Source organism: Arachis ipaensis, chromosome B3 (assembly GCF_059453495.1).
Source record: "Arachis ipaensis isolate K30076 ecotype BB chromosome B3, ASM5945349v1, whole genome shotgun sequence".
NCBI classification, from domain to species: Eukaryota; Viridiplantae; Streptophyta; class Magnoliopsida; order Fabales; family Fabaceae; genus Arachis; species Arachis ipaensis.
The window spans coordinates 144,790,954-144,816,127 of record NC_142438.1 but is presented as its reverse complement, the minus strand read 5'-3'; the positions used below and the strand labels follow the sequence as shown (position 1 = coordinate 144,816,127).

The 25,174-nt window shown below is 32.1% G+C and overlaps 3 protein-coding genes across 6 annotated transcripts; 1 reads left to right on the top strand and 2 right to left on the bottom strand.

Moving 5' to 3' along the window:
* The first annotated feature begins 1,342 nt into the window (after window positions 1–1,342).
* Window positions 1,343–5,394, top strand: COS1 (6,7-dimethyl-8-ribityllumazine synthase / DMRL synthase / lumazine synthase / riboflavin synthase). Of its 4 annotated transcripts, none has more exons than XM_016334945.3 (9): window positions 1,343–1,495; window positions 1,846–2,048; window positions 2,180–2,295; window positions 2,912–3,007; window positions 3,611–3,706; window positions 3,806–3,884; window positions 4,253–4,299; window positions 4,403–4,462; window positions 4,985–5,394. In XM_016334945.3, exons 2-9 carry the CDS (start codon window positions 1,883–1,885, stop codon window positions 5,021–5,023), a joined length of 699 nt encoding a protein of 232 aa, XP_016190431.1. In that variant the 5' UTR covers window positions 1,343–1,495; window positions 1,846–1,882; the 3' UTR covers window positions 5,024–5,394. The 4 variants fall into 4 exon arrangements, with proteins under 4 accessions (XP_016190431.1, XP_016190433.1, XP_016190432.1 ...); XM_016334947.3 differs by having other exon boundaries at window positions 1,357–1,495; window positions 4,795–5,212; XM_016334946.3 differs by having other exon boundaries at window positions 1,493–1,607.
* A 2,877-nt stretch (window positions 5,395–8,271) lies between these two features.
* Window positions 8,272–9,339, bottom strand: LOC107633841 (uncharacterized). Its single transcript, XM_016337438.3, has one exon. It carries the CDS (start codon window positions 9,241–9,243, stop codon window positions 8,434–8,436), a length of 810 nt encoding a protein of 269 aa, XP_016192924.2. The 5' UTR covers window positions 9,244–9,339; the 3' UTR covers window positions 8,272–8,433.
* Window positions 9,340–17,758: 8,419 nt separating this feature from the next.
* On the bottom strand, window positions 17,759–23,801 carry LOC107631490 (copper-transporting ATPase RAN1). The gene is made up of 9 exons (XM_016334950.3): window positions 23,309–23,801; window positions 22,558–23,181; window positions 21,493–21,922; window positions 20,649–20,974; window positions 19,998–20,056; window positions 19,551–19,893; window positions 19,035–19,232; window positions 18,673–18,930; window positions 17,759–18,385 (listed from the first exon to the last, which is right to left on the bottom strand). Exons 1-9 carry the CDS (start codon window positions 23,609–23,611, stop codon window positions 17,909–17,911), a joined length of 3,018 nt encoding a protein of 1,005 aa, XP_016190436.1. The 5' UTR covers window positions 23,612–23,801; the 3' UTR covers window positions 17,759–17,908.
* Window positions 23,802–25,174: the final 1,373 nt, after the last annotated feature.

Genomic DNA, 25,174 nt, shown 5'->3' with positions numbered 1-25,174 from the left:
TAAATCTCGTTTTACATATGTAGTAATTCATTGGCTATCAACAAATTTTTAAGAAAAAATATTTGGAACCAAGAAGTTACCAGTAAAAACTAAACAAAACCACATTAATTTATATTAATAATTAATTTTAAATTTTTTAAATTCAAAATTTAAAAAATTTAAAATTGATTAAGTAAATCTAATTAAAACCTATAAAAACATTCCTCTTCTCTCTCACATTAACCTACTCACCTCCAACAATCACACACACAGACCTCTCCGGCGACTTCCATGCTCTCCGCGACGCCCTTAACAAGCGCATCCAAGACAACTGCTTCAACACGAAGTCCACCTTCGACTTCGTCACCGACGAAACCTTCTCCTCTTTCCTCCTCAACCACCTCCTTCAAACCCTATCCACCCTCAACCGCTGCCTCACTCGCAAGAACGCGTTCGATTCACTCATCACGCGCCTCTGCAAGCTCCAGCGCGTCGATGACGCGCTCCACGTCATCGAATATATGGTATGTATCGACGCTGGAGGCTGCTGCCCCAGTGCGACCACCTCCTACCTCGTCCTGAACATCCTAACGCGCCAGAAAGTCATAGACCACGCGCGGAGCGTGGTGGACCACGCTTAGCGTGAATCTGGATCTGACGAGACACAACTACTTCCTCGTTGCACACTGCTACGCTGGAGACATGGCTGCCTCTGCCAGAGTTTTGGAGAAGATGGAGGAAGATGGGATTGGTTTGTATTCAACACACATGTTTGTAATTAGGGTTTATTAGATGCCGTTTTGATGATTAAAGAGACTGCAAACTACACACTTACAGAAATATAAAAAAAAACATTCATTTAATATAAAAAAAACATCCTAATACTTAACAAAAAAAATATTAAGTTATATTTTAGCAAAAATAATTAAATATCTATAAAATTTTAAAAAATATATGAAATTCTTAAAGAAATAGAGACATTCACATTTGCAATACAAAAAGATTCGAAAAATATATAAAAGAACATCCATTTAGTATGAAAAAAAAATATTCTGATACTTAACAGAAAAAACATCCATATATATTAACTTGTAGAAATTTTAGATTTACCCAAAATATTTGACTGATTTTTAGCTAATATCTTTTGGTTCCCTAACATTATTCAATTTGTAAATAGAGTTTCTATATGTGATAAATCCGTTTTTAGTCTGGGGGATTGAAAAATACCATAGAAACCAAAAAAAGGGTATTGGTTGAATTTACAGTAAATCGGTGTTAATTGGATTTAATCAATCTGAAAAAAGATCCAATGAATGCCAACTTCTATAATTGAAAATAAGTCTCTTTTATTTACCTTTCCCCCGCTTTTCCCAGAAACCGAAAACGGTGCGTTTCGAGTTTCATCAAAAGTCAAAACCCTGCCCCTTTTTACACACATCAATTATCATCATCTTTATTCGCACTCTCCTTACTCCTTAGTCCACACTTGGAGCGTCGCCTTTTACTACATTCTACGGTGAGTTTTCTCTATTTGATTTTGTATGCTTCACTATTCATAATGTGACGTTTTCTCCATGAAGCGTGCTGTTGGATTGTTAGCTCATGCTAATTCAAGCTGGAAAAAATATGTGATTTATGTTATACTCAGCACAATTTATGAATTTCAAATTCGAAATGTTATTCTTTCTTAATTGATTTCCTGATTTTTCTGACAGAAAATAATTTCAGCTGTGAAGTGCTAATGTGCTATGACTATGACCCATTTTTTATTTATTTTTTAGCGTGGATATTAGTTTTATACAGGATACTCTGTTTTGAGCTAAACACTTTGGTTCTCTGATTCGTTTTGGGTTGTTTATTTTGCAGTTTTCGTTCTTGGTGCTAACTTTTGGAGATCGACAGAATGGCGTTATTTGTTTCTACCGAATGTTTCCTTCCTACCCATCAATCTCAGCTTGGATTTGTGCATCATGAGGCTCAAGATCGTTCTTTTTTTGGCAATAGCATCGTAAACTTTCAAGATGCCTCTAAAACTCCACAGTCTCTCTCATTTGCGGGTTCCCTGCGAGGTGGTGTTCTTTGTTCTTTTGTCTATTTTAATGATTTCTGTATTGTGATAAATATAAGGAAGAATCCAATTTGTTTATTCTTGCTGGTTGGAATATTAATTATGTAGATTAGCTTCTTAATTTTGATTCAGATATTAAGCCTCAAGTTGCTGTTCGGAGAAAGGGTCGATCATCCTCTGTCCAGACGGCTGCTGTGCGGCATCTGACTGGTTCTGTTACCAAAACGCAGGGACTTCGTTTTGCTGTGGTGAGTAAATAAGTAATCCACAATGTTAATGCTAAGATGCCTTCGTTACAAATCTATTTACCTGCCTTTGAATGAATCAAACATTAGGAGAGAGTTAATGAAATACCTCGCCTGAGAGGGTATCTTGCATTCCTGAACTTTTGAATTAATGAATAAATTCATCAGTTTGGACATAGTAGAGGAGTGAAGATGGATAATTATAGTGGCAGAACAAGTGGATACTCCAATTCTAAGCTTTGTGGTGATTGACTAAGGTTTTGAATACAATGGAAATACCAAGAACGAGAAAAAAGAAATTTCAAATGGAGAATGGTTGAGGGCTGATAAATAATAAGAAGACAGGAGTTGTGTAGTAGCAGAGAAACAAAGATTACTGACCCATGAAGTTTACCTTTGGTATAGAGGATGCCACCACCCCAAGCCTAGAATATCAAAGAAAGATAAGTAGCAAAGGCTAACAATGGGATGCTAGATAACAAGGCTTGGATGGGAGTAATTCTACCTCCTAATAGAAGAAACACCCTTCCTCAACTTTTTTTAAAAGGAGTTTTCAAGATTGTAGTCATGAGTATTTTTGTTTTATGCTTCTTTGCTCATTTCTAATTTTTACTTTTAGGTTGTTGCACGGTTTAATGAAATTGTTACGAAGCCGCTATTGGAGGGAGCTTTGGGTACTTTCAAAAATTATTCAGTTAAAGACGAGGACATTGATGTTAGTAAGCTATCTTATTTAAACTTCATGGAATTCGTCTTAGTATCGTTTGATTTGATCTCTAAAAATTTATTTTGTTTTACATTTTTCCCTTCTGTTTTTCTATGGTTTTGAGTTCAATATTTTTTCCATTTCTTTATTTTGGATTCAATATACATGATAAGCTAAGACAAATGTGTTTTCAGTGGAATCTATACAAAATTGTGCATGCTTTCTGTAGTAATCTAAAATGAAACGTTGGAAAGCATTTATCATTCTCTACCCTTAATGAAATATTTTTCTATTTACTTCATTTATGCATGTCTAATTCGGTGTGTTTGTTATCATATTATGTCGACATCAATATATTCAAAAAAAAAAAGTCAGTTGCAGTACATAAGTTGTGATAGATGTAAGTTGTTCTGACCCACAAGAAGTCCCTGTTTCCGGATTACAAATGATCCCTTCTTTTTGAAATGTTATGGTAGTGCTTAGATTGTACTAAATAAATCACAAGAGCAAAGGGAGTCATATTTTTTCTGTTCAGTCTGTTAGAAATTTCAGTGTTCCTATCTTTTGGGGTGAATGTTGACTGAAACTTTGTTTGTTTCCCTTCTCCCTTAGGTTGTGTGGGTTCCTGGCAGTTTTGAAATTGGTGTTGTTGCAGCAAGACTGGGAAAATCAGGCAAATATCATGCAGTTGTATGCATAGGAGCTGTGGTATGATAAATATCTACAAATATATGAAAACTTTTAATAGTCTTTATTTTTTTTTTAATATTTTGTAGTTCTGTTGTGACCAATATTTGCTGTTAACAGGTAAGAGGAGATACAACCCATTATGATGCAGTTGCTAACTCTGCAGCATCTGGAGTGCTTTCAGCTGGTCTCAATTCAGGTTGTTTTCTGTTAATGTCAATTGTAATATTCAGATACAAACAAATCATGTTTGAGTATTCAACTGGCATATTGATCCTTCAAATGTTAAGTAGAATTTAGGTTGGAAAGAGACTGTAAAAGTGTGAGGGTTACATCAAATGCCTTGGTAAATTCACTTCACTTGGTCCTCACTAAGCAAAATATTGAAACGTTTAATTCAATGCAAGCTTGTTCGGTCTTAATATAGATGAGAACGATTGAGGCCCCCTGCCCATGTTCTTTTTTATTTGGGATGTAAATTACGATTGTCAGTGATTGTTGTTCAGCTACCTTTTTTTTTGCATTAATATGCAACTTGGAAACTGATGCATTTTGGGGTGACTGCAGGGGTTCCATGCATTTTTGGCGTCCTAACTTGTGAAGATATGGATCAGGTAAACTTATGCTGTACCATATATTTAGCTTAGAAATTTTCTGTATTGCTAATGATTATTAAGATCATTTAGTTTTTTTATTCTTTCTTTCTGCCGACTGCAGGCCCTAAATCGTGCTGGTGGAAAATCTGGGAATAAGGGTGCAGAGGCCGCACTGACTGCTGTAAGTTTTTAGCTTTCATAGTATAATTTTATTATGCAATAATCATCTAATTTTTTTATATGAAGCTATCTCTTGTTAGTTGTTTACGTCATCTTACATTATGTCACCCACTGACGACACCCTAGTATGTGTGCTTTTAGATTTAGGAAGGGTGTATGGGGCATGTTAGTTAGGTTTTTCCGGTTTAACCTAGAGCTTCAACTAGCTTTGGGATAAACTGGTAATTGTAGAAGTGCATCAAGTTAATCTAAGCCTACACAATCAAAGCATAAATAAATTCTCATTCTAAATTGATGGATAAGTATTATGCAACTTACTCAATGTGGTTGTAGTGAATCATGAATTCGAAGTGTGACAATAATTATCCAGAGATTGCAAACATTCTCAATTATTCATGAACTTGGTAAAGATCTAAGCAGCATTGGTTGAAGAAATGTCATTTACCAATTTGTTTGGCTGCTTGTAAAGTTTGCAGGCTTTTAAGTAGTTATTTTGAGTAACGTGTCATGAATTGTGATACAGATTGAGATGGCATCTTTGTTTGAGCACCATCTGAAGTAGTCATAATGCTCGTTACCAATCTTGTAACTGTTCATCTCATGCTACTCTATCATATCTTCTTAGCCTATTACAGGCCACAACGAGCAGAAGATGATTCAAACTCCATTTTGGTTTTAAAAAATTTGATATCTACATGGGCATGCTGTTAAGTTGAATAATCGGGAATCAATTTTATGCCGTTATACATTATTTATTTCTATTATCCCCCCCCCCCCTCTCCTTTCCTTATTTTTTTCTTTCCCTTGTCTTTTCTCTCATATTTTGGTTGAACATTTTCTGTTGTTAATTCCATCAGAAGGTTGCCGATGATTTTGCTTGTTAACGTGAGAATGAAAAGTATAATAAAAAGGAAGCAGTTTTGTAATTGAAAATAGAGTTTTGTTGTCTCTCAAAATATGAAACTTCACAAAATTTGTGAAGTTTAGTTGCTTAAGACTTAAGAGTTAAGACTCGTTTAGTACGGAAACATATCTAGAAGAGTTGACTTAGCAGAGCAACGTGGATTTGGGAAACAAACAACGAAAGGTTATCTTTTTTCTTAGGTATGTGCTGGATCCCATTGTCTAATTCACTGGAAAAATTGCTCCAGATTCAAACAATTTGCAAGGTGGAATAATCATTAATCTGACTAATCATTCTTTTTTTTTTTTTTTTTTGGTGTCTAAGAAATTTGACTAGTCATTTGATAGACACTTTGAATAGGGATTTTTAAGTGAAAGAATAGTTAAAACTCAATTTTTTTTTTCAGTTATTATGATGCAAAATAAAATAGATTCTGAAAGTTTATTGTTATTATACAATTTTTTTTCAAAAACTTATGCGGATAGAAAAAGAAAATATAAATAATTATATTTTTAATATTTCTTTTTAAGCAAGAGTTTTCTTTTAAGTTTGCTTTATTTTTTTATAGATTTCTTTTATTTGCTTTATGTTATTTTTCTTCTTTTGGAATATCATGATATTACTTTTTCTAAAGTTTAAGTCGATAAGAAGAGACAACATGAATAGTTATATGATATATTACTAACATTTATAAAATTCTCCTCTTCAAATAGTTCTCACTTATAATCTTTTTGTTAGTAAGAATATAGATGTCAATGAAATGTCTTTTATTATAGTCTCTTAAGCTTTGTTTGGAAGAGAAATTGAGATTGAGAGACAAATACTAGAAAATAGAGACTGAGAGACAGAAATTAAATTAAGTCTCTATATTATATTTAATATAAAATACAATAGACCGAGTTATATTTCAATACCATGTTTGATTTAAAATAAATATGAAATTGAGGGATAGATTTGAGATTTGAAAAGTCAAATAAGAATATTTTTGAAAATAAATATTAAGGTTTTAGTCTTTGTCTCAAAATTTTATTTTTTTGTGTCTTTATTTTTTGAATGTATTAAAGGGATTGAAATTTTGTGTCCCAAGACTAAAATTTTAGTTTTAATCTGCAACCACCAAACATAATATTCAGTTCTAGTCTCAGAGAATAAACGCAGCTTTAACAAAGTTAATTATGTTGTTAATCGCTATTTCAATTAGTCTTTATCTTTAAAATTTTGCGTCGAAAATATACTAGACTAAATATACTTTGATATGAGAATGAAATTGGTAGGAAAAAAAGATAACAACAAGAGAAAAATGATATTTTTTGTTTAAAGTTTTAATTTTGATGAGAATAAAAATAAGATGAATTAAAGTATTTGGGGTAAATATAAAAAAATTTAATGATAGAGACAAAAGTAAAAATTAACTCAAATATTAAGATTTAAAATAGTATTTTATCTATAATAATATAATTTGAAAATAAATTTAATTTTAATGTATTATTAGTATAAAATATTTTACACAATCATTTAATTATATATGTTTTTTTATAACTATTTACGTCGTAAACGTAAAGAAAGAATATGCCTTTTTAAGTTTTAATAGTAATGATTTTTTTAGTTAGTACTCTCTTAGTTTTACATTAAAAATTATAATTACAAATAATTTTTTTTCTTTTTCGTTGACTATTATAAATACAAATTTGATGAGATGTAAAGCATAGTAAGTAGTTTCTGTTCAAAAGACTATGAAATAAATAAATAAAGACATCACGTTGTACGTCTTGTAACAAATTGACTCTCTTACTAATAAATAAGAATTGTGGAGATAATTACTCATCTTTTAATTTGGGGGAACAAATAAACAAACATTATTGTTATTTTCAAAGATTAGAATAACGTTATATTGTAAACTGCACGTGAAACTAAACTAATCAAACTTGGAATTATCTAAAATTTAACTAAGCGGCATAACAAAAGACAAATATGAATATGATGGCTTGAATAAGAAGATAAGGGTAGACTTGTGGGATAAGGAATTATATACAGATGAAGCCAAAACCAGTTAGCAATTCCAATTCAATTCTGCAACATTGCAACCTTCCTCACTTGAATTTGTCCATTTGTTGACCAAAACTCCATCCATTTTTTTCTTTTTTTAAATTTAAAACAAATGGGGTGCAACTTTGGGTTCAATAAAATATTACAACAAAAGATAAGTTATGATATAATGATGATAATAATAAAATTTTTATGCTGTCATTAGATCAAATGTAGAGTGTTTTTGTTCACACACCATCTTTAAAAATTTTCTTCTCAACCTCTAATCATTATAAACACAAATCTCTAGGAATTCTTCCCTTATTATAAATCTATTTATAAGAGTTTTTATTCCTAAGTTAATTATGGTCAAAGTTACTCTTAGTAGTTAATTTACCAAGTAAACCATACCTTATGACTACTCAATCACATCACTTTCTGAAACCTCTTCTATTCAATCTTACTGAATATTTGAAACCTGCTTCATGAATCAAGACAACTATGATGGAAAGCTTCTCACACACACACACACACACTCTTTCACAACAACTCCATGCAAAGTGACCAATAATTCATCTGGAGCAATATAATATAAAGTTACTCAACTTTAAATTATGCTATTTGCTTGTAGACAAAGAGTATGATCTTATCTTCACAATTTTAGTTATCATATCAATAAAATATAATATCAATTCAATTGCTGGATAATGGAAGCTCTTTTTTTTTTATATCAATGGAGATTACAAATAAAGAAACAATATTCATATATATAAACTACATACTGTACAAACAACAGAATAAGAAATTGTTGTATTGAAGGAGAACAAATTGAACTCCATTAGAAAAGCAGCACAACAAAACAAATTGAATTGAACTGATAATAATAAAAGAAACAGGAATTATTCTTGTTTTATGTATATGTAGCATATGCATACAACAGTTGACTAAAGAGAAGTGCATACTTCTCTTGCTAATAAATAACTAAGACATATATATATATGTGTTTTTTTTTTTTTTCTTCATAAATGAATCAAAACCAATCATCACATGAAGAAACCACTCCCCTTAATTCCATTGTTGGAGAAATCATTCACAGTTAGTTGATGCAAACCAAAGTCTTCAGAGGCATCCATGCTGGTAGGCCTTGATGATGATAAGTAATCAACATCATAAGAAGGAAGATTAGAGTCCAAGGAGGTAGAGATTAAGCCACCACCACCACTTTGCTGTTCTTGTGATGATGGCATCACTGCAGCTACATCATGATTATGAGCTTGTTGATTATGGAAATAATAATTACTAGTTCTGGTGCCAAATGGTGAAACTGTTCCACTTGTTGTTGTACTATTCTGCTGCTGCTGCTGCTGCTGATGATAATGATGAAGAATCATCTTGTGATTATTATCATTATTATTGCTTCCTTGTTGGAAATTCAAGGTAATAGGTCCCTTATGGATTGATAGAGACATGTGAGTGCTACCACAGCCTGTAAATTTCTGAACTAATTCCCTAAAGTTATTGGTATTAGCATTGAGTAGGGTTGTTGGGGTTCTCCTAGAAGCTCTTGATCTCTTTCTGATTGGTTTGAATGCACTATTATTATTATTATTTCTCTTTGGACTTAACAACTGAACATTACTAATACTAGTACTACTACTACTATTGCTTATTTGGCTCAACATCATCATGCTGCTGCTCTCTGGTGACATAGTTGTCACCACAGTTGCATCAGAAAATGCTTCCATGATAGGAGGAGCCATGTTGCTTCCATCACAATCCATCTGAGGCTGCTCATACAACTGCATCATCCACTTATGATGATCAGTAGTAGTAGCAGCCATGGCACCACTCATGAATATATATATATATATATATAGTTACTCTAACTATGAGTTGATTAAGAAGCTAAGAGAGAAGAGTAGTGGTTGTTGGTTGAAAGAAAGGATGGTGGGTTTGGTAGTGTATGGATTTATAGTAGCTTGTGTTTGGTCAAAGGTTAAGATTGTCTCAGGCTTTGACTATTCTATGAATTGAGAATGAAACTAAAATCCAAAAAGTGGAGAGGGTAGCTTCCAGGAAGTAACATGTGTTCATATCAGTGACGCTAATCAGGGGGGTTTTATATATCAAAATATAAGTTAATTGTGTATCTAATTATGTATTATTATATTATTAAAAATAATTATTTTTTAAATTTATTATGTGAATAATATAAAAAAATATAATTAAATAATTAATACATCAAAATTAAAGAAAATGTGTTGAGGTTGTCTCCTTGTTAATGCATCACTCTTTGAACTCATTGTTGGGTTTCATTGCAGCTATGTATGTTGAGGTGGTCTTGGTCAACAAAATGTGTACTTGAAAGCTTGAAAATCAAATTTATATTAAAAAATATTATATTATGATAAAAAAAATAGTTACTATATATTTACATTATATGTATTACTTTTTTATGATTTTAAAATATATTATATATGAGAGACTAGTTTTAGTATAATTTTTATATTAATACTTTATTGTTAAGAATAATATATATATATATATATATATATATATATATATATATATATATTTAATCCATAAATTTATTACATCTAAGTCATTCTTTGGTATTTCTAGCAACAAAAAGCATAGAACAAGAACTTATATAATTAGCTATTGGTGAAGAGACAGAAAGACTGAGACTGAAAGACAGAGATTAAGAGATAAGGATTGAAATAAATATCAGTATTGTGTTTGGTGCAAAATGAAAGACAGAAATTGAAATAAGAATGAAATTCTAATTTAATTTGCACAAAGGGTAAAATTAGAATTAATTAATTGAAATGAAAGTATTTTAGGTATAAAATGTTATTAAAGTTTCAGTCTTTATCTCTAAATATTTCAATTTCTGTGTCGATACTTTTTGGAGGTACTGAAATTTTAGAGACATTTTAGTATCAGTCTCTCGACTAAGAAATACAATACTAAATTTCAGTCTCTCAATCTCTGTGTCAGTACCTCAAAACAAACACTACTTAAAAGTGGTTAACGCGTGTGATAAGGAAATACATATTCACCCCTGCCCCCAAAATAATGGTCATTAAATTATCATATACTTAATAGCTAATAATAATGACGTGCCTAATCCAGGATTTAGCGTATACATTCTTTATTTTGGTCGTGAATTTCATGATGAACATGTTTATAAGACAGAAAGTTCTAGTTTCAATTAAAATAACTTGTGAGGCCAACAAAAGTTAGGATTCATATATATGTGGCTGCCAAGAGTCAATAAATGGTTAGGTTTCGATAATTCTACACCTCATCGTATCATCCTCACATCACTTGGGGTTTACCAAATTAAGACCTTTTTTATATGGATAAACTTAGAGAACTAACAAAATTTTATATGATAACTTTTAAATTTTTGGATTTGTTATTTTTTTTCTGGGTTTTTTCGGTCTTTTTAATATGATTATTAATACTGGCCAATGGGCAACAGCCTCATCATGCAAACCAAGTCATCTTTCTATATATAACTATTGTCTATTGCAACGTATTCACACTTCATATACTCTCTGTTTCTTTTTTTAGTTTAGTTCGTTTATAATTGAATTAGTTTGAACATCATATTGGTAATTGTTTTAAGGCTTATTTAGAATCAGAGTGGTTTGGACTGAACGTGAAGTTTAGATGCTTTTGGACGAAAAGTTCGATGTTTTTTTTGTAAGGATGAAGCTGTTGGAGTAATGTCCGAGTTTTTCGTGAGGAGTAGGGCTGGTAATTCATATCCTATCCGCGGTACTTAATTCGGTCCAACTCGTTCAGTTAGAGTAGGCTATCCTATCCGCTGCAGGTAGGTAGGGTACAGGTTTAGGGTGTATCCTACTCTACCCTACTCGCACTTCATATACAACACATATTTTTTAAAAATTAGATTTATAGTGAAGGAAGTAAGAGTTAAATCTACAACCTCCCTTATGTAATGACTTACAATAAGTGAACAACCACTAAACTAGTTAGTTAATTTAGTAATTTAGAGCATTAGTTTTTATTTTTTATGTTATTAATATGTATAAAATTCAAAATGATTGAATTTTATATTTATTTTAAAAAAATTTGATATTTCTGCGGATAGGGTAGGATAGGGTAGGGTTTAGAATTTTATGGTACAGGTAGGGTTAGGGTTGAGAGATTCTCAACCCGCGGATAGGGTTAGGGTAGGGTCCAAACCTTACTCTATCCTACCCATTGCCAACCCTAGTGAGGAGGTATGGATGATACTTATAAGAAATTTCGATATTTAAGTTAGTAAGGATTTTAAACAGATTTTTTCAGTATATTGAAATTCGAAAAATACTTGAGTGTCAAGATAATAAGTGTAGATGTAGAGTTAATAATTACTTTTAAAATAATTTTATTTTTTATGGTGAGTTTGTTATTTATTTTTGTTAAAAAAGTTGTTGAGATCTCATTTTTAGATAAATAAAAAGATAGTAAAAATCGATTACTTATTTAGATAAATAAAACTAAACTCGTATCGTTATATTCGACCTCTATGAGATCGAATAGGTGTCCGTCCTACCGATTTTTATTAATTGGACTTTATTATTTTGGGTGTCGTTAAATAATAAACTAGGTATGAGGAGTAATTTTTTTTCCTTTGAGTATGATCCCTCACTTAAAATATTTTAGTGCTGTTTTTGCCTTAAAGCATTTCTTATTGAAACATAGTACTTGGTCAAAGTTTATCTTAGTGCCTTTTATAAGAAGTTGGCATATAAATTTAAATATCAACCTCAGACCTTATACTATACACTGGACATAATTAATGCGTGGGTGTGGGGAAGGAAAATATGACCAGGTATAGTATAATGTAATTTATACTATGATATGAAAATCAATTGACTATTTAGGATGCTGTAATTTCCTCCTTTCTTCTTTGTTGACTCTTACGATATTTCAAAGTACTTCACAAAGCCATTGGTCTGGGACCATTGTACAGTAACGAATTATATTACTGAAGACTTTGGACCATAAATAAATAACATTACGCCGTTGAACTCTTCAAGATTATATTATTATTGAGAGGAAAAATAATGTAACGTTACATCAAGAATCGTTTGGAATTGAGGGGGTATTTAAGACCTGATTCGCTTTGAAACTCTACCCTAGCCTTGTAGGATTTAGATTTCTCATTTTTATTTGATGTAATTTTCGACTCAAATTCGAATTATGTTTCGAGTAAATTTGGTCCGATCCAAAGTTATGTTTTATAACTAAAATACAAATTTTACAATGAAATTATTAATGAAATGTTATAAGTTTATATTTTAATTAATATTTTTATATTATATTTTGTTATTTTTTTATTTACAATAATTTATTTTAGTATAAATATTATATAATTATTAAATTCATCTTTAAGAGTAAGATTTTAATAATTAATCGTATAAAATTTATAAGTATATACACTAATTATGTATTAGGTCAATCTGATTTAATTCAATTTATGTTTGATTAATTTAGAATTAGATTTAAATATTTAAAATATACTCTATAAAATATTAGAATTAAGTCTGGATTTAATTAAAAAAAAAATAGGGGTGAGCACGGGTAACGGATACCCGATTATTCACCCGAATTCGATTCCGAACCAATTAAATTGGTTCTGGAACCGACGGGTAATCGGGTCCAACTCGAACCAAACTGATGACATTTACTTGTGATTGGTTCGGGTATCGGTTTTGGGGGCGCAGAACGCGAACCAACCCGTATACCCGATCATAATTAATTAAATAAAATATGATTGGTTCGGGTATCGGTTTTCCAACTCATAACCCTAATACTATCTCACTAACGGCGCAACCATGGAGTAAACTCTTGAATATGCTTGGTTGATGGAGTGAAAGATTATGGAGTGAAGACTTTGAAAACTAGACAAATATTTCTATTGCACTTTTGTATTTAACTTCTAATGTTTAGATTTTAATGTGTTTTGGTTTTAGCTTCTTTCAAAGATTATTCACTAGACTTTTGTAATTAACTTATAATATTTCTATTGCACTTTTATATTTTCATTAGACAAGATTATTCACTATTAATATGTTTGGATTTTGTTGAGTTTAGTTTTTAATGTATTTGGTGTTTAATATGTTTGCATTATTTCTGTTGATGTTACATGTTTATTGTATTTGTTGAATTTTTAAGATAAAAATTTGCCAATTTGGTTTTTTTATGAATTTCAAAGTCATCGGATATCCGCTACCCGAATCGAACCAATCCGGTCTTAATCGGTTTGGTTTGGTTCGGGTACAAGCACAAAAAAACGTAAATCCGAACCAAACCGAACCAATTACTTTTTGATCGGTTCGATTCTAATTTTACCTTGAACCCGAACCAAACCGACCCGTGCTCACCCCTAAAAAAAGGATAAATCGATTTCTGAATTTTTTGTTTGCAAACATTTAAATCTTTGAGAATTTAAAATTACATTTAAATTTCTGATCTCTTCAAAATCTGGACATATCGATCTCTGAGTTTAATTTGTCTAATTTTAAAAACTCTGTCACGTATCCATCTATATCAACCAGGTTAGTATAACGGGAGTCACGTTTAATTTTTCTATTGAGTTTGACAGACCTAAATAAACATGAGGGATGGATATGTCCAATTTTAAAAAGATAAAAAATTTAAATATATTTTTAAATTTTAAAAAATTTAAATGTATGCGTATTAAAAAGTCAAGAATTTATTTATTTTTTAATTAAATTAGTCCCAACTACCCGTTTACCTGGCAATTGGATACTTTAATGGGGGCGTTGCAAAAATATTCCACCTTCTATTTGAGGTGGTGAAAAAGAAGAATTGGAGCACATAGTTTTGATTTTTGGAAGCTGGGTTTTCAGTCACTATCGCACGTGCCGACAGAAAATAATTTTCAAAGGTTGTTAAGGCGTAAAGAACAGTTATTATTATTTATTATTATTCAGCAAGACTGGTTTGCTAGCATTATTAAGAGCTTGATTAAGCCAACTCGAGCTACTTAAGGAGAAGAACAGTTAGTTACATTTTCAAGCAAGCGGAGTAAACAAAAGCATGTCATAATTCTTGACCACAACAATACAAAAGTTGCATCATCCGAATTAAACCAAATGCAAATTCTAAACATGTTAACCAAAAGCACCCAAGTGGAACCAATTAAGGGTCACAACTCACACAAACACAACTACATAAAAGTCTAAGAAAAAAGTTTAATGATAATCACTACACACTAATATACTTAAATATCATCTTTTAGGTTATTCTTGAACATTTTTTTACTAAAGACTAGAGAGTGTTGCAATCTTAATTAAAAAAATCTTAATTTTCTATTTAGTTATATTTTATATAAATGGATTTTTTTAAATAACCTGTTATTCAGATTAATTATATTTTTTAAAATATTTCAAATAGGCTACATTTACTTTTTTACAAAAAAGAGAGAAAAATTAAAGTTTGTAATATGCTAATTTATTTATTATTTTTAATAATAGGTCATTTTTAAAAAACATTGCATTCTTTATTTTATAGAAATTTTAAGTATTTGGAGGGAAAAAAAAGGTTCATTTTCTTGACAAAAAAAATTCTGCATTTTTGTTACTGTGAACCCACATCCTATATAATCATATATATTATATAGAGCCACTCAGATAAAGACATTTAAAATGTCTTTTTTTAAATATGTTTTTTAATAATTAAAATTTAACACATATAATCGATTAAATTGTGTTATTTTTGTTAAAATTATACTAGACAAATTAATTTAACCGAAACAATGGTGAATCAAATTTTAAACTGGTCTAAATTAATATTATTTTTTATAGAAAATAACTACAATATATTTATTATAAAAAATAACTAAAATATTCCTATTATATATATTAATTTTGAAAATTCTAAATTCTAACTCTTTACTTCTCTGCTATGATAGGGTTAGGATTTAGAATTTTCAAAATTTATATATATAATAAAAGTATTTTAGTCATTTTCTATAATAAGGATATTGTAGTCATTTTTTTAAAAAAAATATTATTAATTTAGACCGATTCAAGATTTGATTCACCATTTTTTCGGTCAAATTAATTTATATGACCTAATTTTGACAAAAATAATACGATTTAATGGATTTTATGTGTTAAATTTTAATTATTAGTAAACATTTTTAAAAAAAGACATTTTAGACGTCTTTATCTTAGTGGCTCCCTATAAAAATGTTTTAAGTAGATGTTGAACCAAAAACCTCTCACTAAATAGTAAATACAAAAGATCCTTAGCCACTAAAAAAAATCATTAATTAATAATTTAATATTTTTTTTTACATAAAAGTCACTTCTATTTTAAATTATCATCAAGTTATATAATAATGTTGTATTTTTTTTAACTCGTGGGTAAAGTCACGTATCCACGAGTTAATAATGGGTAGGATTAGAGTCAGGGGCGGAGCTACATACTGCGAAAGGGGGGCAACGGCCCCCTAATTTTAATTTTTTACATGTAAATTATATGTAAATTTCAGTTTAGCCCCTCTCAAAAATTTATTTTAATATTATTTTATTGTGTAAATATTTTTAGCCCCCTCTAATGTTTCTTCTAGCTCCACCCCTGATTTAGAGTTGAGATATTCTCAACTCACAAATAATATTAGAGTAGACTCCAAATCCTATTCTAGTCTACCCGTTGCCACCCCTGCTGTGCTCTTGGACTTGAATTTAATTTAAGGATGTGTTTGTTGAAGTAAGTTCAAATTTTTTGAACGCTTCAATTTTTGGGTGATTCTATACTTATTCCACGTTTATAAGAAGCAACAAATCCTAGTTTTTGGATTTCACTGACTAACTTCTAAGTTTCTTTAATTCCCTTCTACTAACCCTATTCTTCATACATGTTATTATTTTATTTGTATGAAATTTTTATAATAACCCTACTCTTCATACATGTTATTATTTTATTTATGAAATTTTTATGTTTTTTATCAGTTTTCCTTTTTTTTATTATTATTTTTATTTTTTTGTTAATTTTTTGTTTGACATTGTACACTTTTATAATTGTAATTCTTGTATATTATATTTATTATTATTTTTTATAATATAATTTATTGATCTCATTAGGTAGAATAAATTTAAAAAAATAATTATAAATAATAATAGGAGTGAAAAATTATAATGTACTAAAAAAGAGTGCTAAGAGTACTAGGAAAAAAATATTATATAAAAAATATACTAGAAAAAAGTGTAAAAAAATATACTTAAAAAATAATATTATAATTTAATAGGATGTTCTTTCTAGTAATTATTTATTTAAAAGTGATTTTAACTAATATTATTCAAATAATATTTATTTTATTAAAATCAATTTTAATATAGAATTACCAAACATAAATCATGTTGATACAGACTCATTCTTACCCAAAATTAATTCTATCAAATTATTTTTATTCAAACTTCAATTTAACAAAAACCAATCTAAAGACTAAACACACACTAATCTATTTTTAGTATTCCTTTACCCACTCAGTGTAATAAGGTTTCGTTATTGTTTATATTTTTTTACAGGTTGCGTGATTCATGGTTTTGGACGGAGTTTCTTTGTTTTTGGTCATTCTGCTTTCGTCTTGAATGCTTTATGACACAGAATAAAAGCCCAAGACTTGAAGGATTATGTCATTGTTCTTGTATCCGAATCTATGTTGTATTGCTTATTTTATGACTAAATTCCTAACGTGGTATTTAAGATTTATCGAACAAAGAGATAAAACAGTTTGTATTTCATATAAACTCTTTGTCTTCTCATTTTTGCATTGTTTAAACGCTAAAACAAAACAACACTATTTTGACCTGTATTTAGCGTGAAAAATCAGAGCATGCTCAACACTACATTGGCCACTCACTATTAAAAAGGATTTAGAGACCAATATGACATTCAAAATTGGATCTCAAAAATCAGAATAGTGAATTTTAGATCCGATGAACTAACATAAATGGTTAAAATTGTAAATTTTAAAAACCACTTTAAAAATTTAATCTTTCTTTTATGTTCCAAGAACATAGACTAACACGTGATCGGTGATCCCACATTACCTTAAACGGAAATGATGAGAGCACCGCAAGGCTTGTACTAATGGCATACATGTATGCTCTCTTTTTTTTTTTTTTTTTTTTTGGGGATATACCATGTATGCCTTGTTAGAAGGTGTGTCCGGAAACAAATCCTAGCTATGATTAGAAAGTTGTTATATGGAACCCATGGGAAAAGAAAAAAGGGTGTGTTAGGGTCTTGACAAAGAAAAAGAAAAAAAAAAAAGAAAAAAGAAAAAAGCAAAAAGCAAAAAGAAATGATGAGAGCGATGAAAATACAACTGCATTTACAATGAATTGGCAACTACAATTACAATTACACTCCAAGGAGCCCAGAAGAAGATTGATTATTCACAAAATTGGAATACTACAAGGGTCAAACTCATTTGTACCCTCTAAATCTACGTATTATTTATAATTATTCTACAACTATTTCAAGTATTGCGGTAAGTCTGGGTTTTCTATATCTTCTCAAAAGCAAAGAAGAGCATACAACACTTACAGAGGAGAGAGCCATGCATGCACCAGCAACCCACGGTGGCAGCTGGATCCCCAGAGAAGGGAAAAACACCCCCGCAGCAACTGGTATTGCAATAACATTGTAAGCCATGGCAAATACATAGTTCAATCGAATACGAGAAAATGTCTTCCTAGAAAGATCAATGGCTGTGATCACATCTTCCAAGTTATCTCTCATCAGCACATAGTCAGCGGCTTCTATTGCAATATCAGTCCCAGCTCCAATTGCCAAACCAACATCTGCAGCGGCTAATGCAGGAGAGTCATTGATGCCATCACCCACCATTGCTACTATGCTCCCATCCTTTTGAAAGGATCGAACAACATCCGCCTTTCCTGCCGGCATAACCTCTGCCCTCACATCTTGAATTCCAAGCTGCCATACAAAACAAAATCGATTTTATCCAGTAAAGTTCATGTTACAAAGTACAAACTTAAAAGCATACTATTTCTTTAAAGTTTAAACTATTACGCTGGCAGTTATGATCAAGAAAAACAACTGTGTTCCACTACAAAGTACAAACACCAAGACTAATATAATCTATGCAAAGATATTGGTTTTCTTTGAACAAGCATAGCCAAATACCCTTGAAACCACACTCAATAGATATAACAAAAAGCTTTAACAGCCAAGAAAAACAAGTTATAGAAACATATACATACCTCCTTTGCAACAGCTCGAGCTGTTCTCCAATTGTCTCCTGTAACCATAACAGGTATGACTCCCATTTTATGGAGGCCATCTATAACAACAGAAGCTTCTCTCTTTAGTGGGTCTGCAACACCTAACACTCCAGTTAGAACGTCATCATATGCTACCAGTATTCCTGTCTTTGCACTTTCTTCAAGCTCTACCACAAAATTTTCCACTTCAGTGGAAATATCTATACCATTTTCTGACAGCAGCTTTCTGTTACCAACCTGTTCAGGATAATACTGCGTCAAATAAAAAGCTTAAAAAAACAAACAAATTCCACAGTTCTATGAAGTTAATGATAGTTAAATAGCAATGACCGAGAAACTACCAAAATGCGCTTCCCATCTATAAAGCACTGGACACCTCTTCCTGGGAGAGCAGAGAAATCTGATACATCATGAAGCCACCCAGAATTTAATTCCTTCGCATCATTCAGAGTACCATTGGTAGTAGAGGACTCATCAAAGAAATGAAAATGGCGTGCATATTGTAATATTGCTTTTCCCAATGGGTGTTCACTGCTAGCCTGAAAAATAAGAAACAGAGAATTAGAACAGGTAGATTCCTCCTACAAGAAACAGAAGGGTGAAACCTTCTGACAAATCAAATAGTCAGAAATGAATAATCTTTCCTAAGATTGTACTTAATCTATTTTCAACAATCTAGAACATTGTAGGAAAAGTTGATTTGTCTGTGTCAAGGAGGTGGAGAAAATACAAAATATAACCTAGTGGTCTTCTATAGCTGCATGAATGGATGTAGGTCCAAACCAAGTATCTGACAACACCGTTGACAGAAAATAAGATTCAGAAAGTAATATTATCATTTAGAAATTGGAAGTCACCTCAGCAGAAGCCACCAGTGTAAGAAATTCTCCTCGCTCCATTCCTGTGAACACCTTGACAGTAGTAACAGTGGCTTTCCCTTGAGTTAGAGTGCCTGTCTTATCAAATATAACATACTTCACCATCTGAGCCCTTTCCAAGGCATCTCCTCCTTTAATTAACACACCATTGTTAGCCCCAACCCCTGTTGCCACCATGACAGCAGTTGGTGTTGCCAAACCAAGGGCACACGGGCATGCAATCACCACAACAGATATCGAAAACATTAGAGCAAAAACGAAATGATTTCCATTTTCTGGTAGCCATTCTTTTGGGTAAGCTTCAAGAGCCCCAGCAGTATACCTACAATTAGTCAAAATATTTAGAGAAAGTAGGGATGAGCATTCCAAATTCCTTGGGAATCAAGTTTTTATTAATATGACAAAAACTAGCCAATTTAATCTTACCAACACAGGAATGTCAATAATGACAAAGCCACAACAGTAGGAACAAATATGCTTGCTACCTGCAAATCAACAGAATGCAACATAAGTTCGTATCTTATATTCCTTCAATCATTTGTGGACCAATCCACTTATGTGAATGATCCAGATGACAGGATGAAGATAATTTTTACAAACTTATAAGAACACAAAAGAAAAAGCTCCTCCAATTTGGTATAAAGCCTAAACCTCAAAGTACTAAATTCAATGACATTCAAATTTTACAAATAGTTCTGTAGGAGATTCTTCTGCTTTAGTGATCAAAGGTGAGGCATTTAAATATTGACCTAACTAGACAAGCTTAATCAAATCTTGGCTGAACTTGCAGCTTCGGAAAAGTAAATGCTGACTCCTTGCTACTCAATGCAACTCTTTTAGTTACAATTTATATGAAATGGCCAACCGATTTAAGAAAGTTAAATCATGTGGTTTTCATTAACCAGGACATCTAGAAACATGAAAATTTTTACTTTACTTCGGAATTGATTCTTGAGCTAATACTGTCTTTATGCTTTTGAAGCAAATGCTATTTTATTCTATGAATAAATAACTGTGATATAAAAGTAAAACTTCTAGAGAATAGAAGTCACTCAAGTGCACAACCAGACTACTTACATAATCAGCAAACTTCTGAATGGGAGCTTTGGACATCTGGGCTGTCTCCACCAAACTAATTATCTGACTCAAAACTGTATCGGATCCTACTTTAGTTGCTTGAATGTGCAGGACACCATGTGAATTAATTGTACCTCCAATAACTGATGCATTGAGCTCTTTCAAAACAGGTACAGATTCACCAGTCACCATGCTCTCATTTACATAACTTGAGCCCCACTTAACAATACCATCAGCGGGAATCTTTGTACCAGGAAGAACTTTTAATGTATCACCAGGTTCAATGAGTAAGGAGTCTATTTCCCTTTCCTCAATTAATTTACCACCTAGAAAATAAGATAATTATCAGCAAGTTATAATCTGATGTTGCAATAAAATGTGGAACATGATGAATCAAATAACCTATATTAATGAGTTTTAAAATGGAAAAAAATGAAGAGTAAATACCTAAATTGGTCCCTAACAAAACCCGGATTGGATCCCAATAAATTTTATTACTCTAATAGGTCTCTGATAATTACTCTCGTCAAACAAATTAGTCCCTATATTTCATAAAAATTTTAATATTCGTATTGGATAAATAAGTCCCAAACAAATTTTATTATAAGAAATTAGATTTTAAAAAATATCATTACAAGACAAATTAATCTCCCTTATGGAGGGACCAGTTCCATCTAAAATTCCTTCGAGACTGATTTGGTGTTTACTCAAAAATAAAAAAAATAAAAGAAGAAGCCATTTTTCATGAAATAAAATATAAAGATTAGCTGTAAATGGAAACAATTTTATGTGTCCTTTTTGTCAAGAAAATAAGAATATAAAATGAAAAGAAAATGATGTGCACCTTTATCTTTTACAATCAATAAAGCAGTTGCAGGAGCAAGTTCCACTAACTTCTTAATGGCATCAGATGTCTTTCCCTTGGCAAGGCATTCCAAATACTTGCCCAACAATACAAATGTTATGAGCATAGCACTTGTTTCAAAGTATGTTGGAGACCAAAATCCAGTAACAGCACCATACAGAAGAGCACAAACAGAATAAACATAGGAGGCTGTAGTTCCTAAAGCAACCAGGACATCCATGTTTGTTGAACCATTCCTAAGAGCCCTGCCCGCTGCAATGTAGAAGCGCCTTCCAATCACAAATTGGATAACACTCACTAATGCCCATTTCAACCAATCACCCATGAGGAAAGGTCCACATCTCCTGAGTAATAAGGAGTATATGAATGGTATGTGAGGACAAACTACCCCCATGAAGAAGAGAGGAACCTGAACGAAATACATCAAGCAAAAATCAATTTGAAATATCAGACAAGAACATGAACAAAATAAGGGTGTTAACACATTATACACGACCAATATTCGACAATAACAAGTCACCATTTGCTTTGATTATGTTTCTATGAAGAACAGAGAGAATGACATCACGGCAGAATACTGCTTTCTTTATATGAAACTTCTGTACAAACTAATGCAACCCTTAGAATAAATAAATGGAATTTGACAAAATATAGAATATAAAAGGAAGATTCGACTGATACTAATGTACCATGGAAATAGAAACCGCAGCCACCGTATGACTTGGAATCCCTAGCTTCCCGTCTCTTCTCTAAAGCCACCCTATGTCCCTATGTCCCTATTGATCCCAAGCACATTACATTACTAGAAAATTAACTCCTAATGTTTCTCCACCAATGCATTTTGTGAAGAAATATCTGTTTATGCATGTCATGACTCACGAGTATCCGTTCAATCATCTAACAATGATTATGAACATGATTTCACACACCTATAGGAATATGGATGAAGAAACAGATTTTAAAAAAACAAAAAAAAAGAACTAAGCAACATGACTCCAACATAAAACATTGGCATACAATAACTGAGACGGAAGAGATACTCACACTAAGAAACAGGCTGGAAGTGAAAAGCCGAAACATAGCTGAGCTCTCGGCACCATCTGTAGAAGCCATTCTGGCATAAGGGTTCCTAACATTCAACCTAAATTTCCCTTTACTCCCAAGCTGGATCCCATCGACAAGTGATCGAGGCCTAATAACTTCGGGATCAAACACAACATCCAACTCATTCGACACGATGTTGAATCGGAACTGCCTCACACCTTTCATCCTACTCAGCATACCTTCCAGAACCTGAGCATCACCCAAACTGTACACACCAACAACACCTAGCACCACCTTGTCCTGCTCATTGCTCTGCACAAACGAAGCCTCGAACCCAGCATCTTCAATCGCACGGACGATCTCATCCTTGCTAATCACATTTGGATCATACTCAACCTCACCTAACGAAGTAGCCAAAGCCACCACAGCCTTCTTCACACCACCGAGGTCCTTGAGGATCCCTTCCACGGAGTTCACGCACGCCGCACACGTCATCCCCGTGATGGTGAACTGTCCTACAAGAGTAGCACCATTTGGCTTCGTTCCAGACGCGCTTTGTTGAGGTTCCGTCAAAACCTCGGCTTCGAAACCTGCATCTTCAACCGCATTCTTAATGTCTTCATCCTACGGTTTAAAAACCAACGCAACAAGTTCCAAAGCAAAAGATCAGTAGCTATTAGCTAACAAAAAAGAAAGAAATTCAGTTTCCATAATACAAAAATATTCAACTAGCTAGCTAGCTATAACTAACCTTGGCGAGGCTCGGATTGAAAACGACGTCGGCACGGTTCTGGAGAAGTGCGACGGAAGCGGAAACGACGCCGTCAAAGGACATGAGAGCGGATTCGACGGAGTTGGAACATGCGGCACAGGTCATGCCGGTGACTCTGACCTGAATCCGCTTCGTTGATGTTGTTGCTGCTGCTTCAACGTCGTCCTTATCGTAGGAATCGAGAAGGCGAACATCTTCGAGGTCACCGGAGTCGTCGGCGGCGGCGGCGAGGGAGGTTTTACCGGAGGGAGTTAGCTGAATGTCTCGGACACTCGGCGCCATGATGAGGAAGGTGCCGAGGGGAATGCAAAGCGAAAGAGATTTATAAGATTTCAAAAAGCAAAAAAATGGAGAGAAAATTTGGAACGGAATTTGCAGAAAGAAGAGAAGAAAAATGAAAGAAGAGAAAAAGAAAATAACTTTTCCGAGGGAGATGGGTGAGACAGCAATTTTTTAACTAAGTGGAAGGTGCGGGTGGGGCCACTGTTGGATTGGAATTTGGAGGGAGGTTTTTGAACCGCTTTTACGTTTTTACCCTTTGGGTTTGTTCGAATTTCAGTTTTATGTTGTACTTCATGCTGGGAGGAGTTTGTACTGCATGCCACGTAGGAAGAGTTTGTTGAGTCGTGGTTGCGTTGCTTGTGTTCTCGTCAAGCCCGGTGGCGTGTGAGCTTAGGTGTGAAAATTGCTTCAAGGTTCTAGCTTGGTCTTTTTCCAACTGGTCAAACAATGTCAATCACAGTGATTAATTTTGAACATGGAATCCAGAATCGGGAATGAAAAACAATTAAAGATAAGAGGAAGTGGAAAATCTTTTTCATGTTTAAAGTAACATCATCTTCAAAATTAGAAAAAAAACAAAAGAGAAAAAGGCTAAACTAATTTGTTTCTTTTTTAAAGATAAAATTTTAAAATATTATTTAAAAAAAATTAAAGGTCAGCATTTTTATTAAAATTTGGTGAACTTTTACACTATTAAATATAATTTTATATCATTAAAAATATTAATAATAACTAATTGATGACTACAAATTACAAAATTTATTGACCTTCTAATATTCTTCATATTATTTTGCTCCTCAATGTTTAGACCAAATCTTAATTTGGCAAACTTTCCATGTTTGTTTAAAAAATTTCAAACTAATTTAATATCATCCTCTCATTAAATTTATACAAATAACTAAGAGTTAGGGATATGAACGTTAATAATGTTATTGTTAAGTCATATTCTTTTTGGATTAATCTCTACATATAAGTGTTTTGCGCTTACAAGCTTTACAAGTTTGAAGAAAACAAAACCCACTAAAGGCGTTGCTTATATTACGTGCCTCTTTAACAGACTTTTAAATCAATTCAAATCAATTAAGGCGCAAATATATAACTTCCATTTTTTAAAATATTTCGTTTCTTTTTTTGAATTTCTTGCCAAATTTGTTGGATCTCCTACTTGCTTCGTTTTTTTTTTTTTCCGATTTTTATGGTTTCTGAAATCAAGCTTTGAAATTGTTTTGAAGATAATGGAACTTAAGAAATACACCCAAACGATTACAGAAATACACCCAAACAATTACAGAAATACCTCCAAACGATTACAGAAATACATCCAAACGGTTACAAAAAGGATTACAGAAATACACCCAAACGGTTACAGAAATACACCCAAAGGATTACAGAAATACACCCAAAGGATTTAAGAAATACACCCAAAACATAGGAGAGACAGTATATTTCTTCTTGAAATCTTTTAATGTTTTGATGGTTAAGGATGAAGCACATGACAGAGACAATCTAGAAAAAAAACCTAGAAGACCAGTAAAACAGTACCTTGAATAATGTTTCTTCATT

Bases quoted from the DNA above. Each gene is read 5' to 3' on its own strand.
- COS1 (XM_016334945.3), top strand. From the start codon at position 1,883: ATGGCGTTATTTGTTTCTACCGAATGTTTCCTTCCTACCCATCAATCT. The intron at 3,008-3,610 runs GTTAGTAAGCTA...CTTCTCCCTTAG, and splicing joins TTAAAGACGAGGACATTGAT to GTTGTGTGGGTTCCTGGCAG. The intron at 3,885-4,252 runs GTTGTTTTCTGT...GGGTGACTGCAG, and splicing joins TTCAGCTGGTCTCAATTCAG to GGGTTCCATGCATTTTTGGC.
- LOC107633841 (XM_016337438.3), bottom strand. From the start codon at position 9,243: ATGAGTGGTGCCATGGCTGCTACTACTACTGATCATCATAAGTGGATG.
- LOC107631490 (XM_016334950.3), bottom strand. From the start codon at position 23,611: ATGGCGCCGAGTGTCCGAGACATTCAGCTAACTCCCTCCGGTAAAACC. The intron at 21,923-22,557 runs GTGAGTATCTCT...TATTTCGTTCAG, and splicing joins CTTCCAGCCTGTTTCTTAGT to GTTCCTCTCTTCTTCATGGG. The intron at 19,894-19,997 runs GTAAGATTAAAT...GACTAATTGTAG, and splicing joins TTATTGACATTCCTGTGTTG to GTATACTGCTGGGGCTCTTG.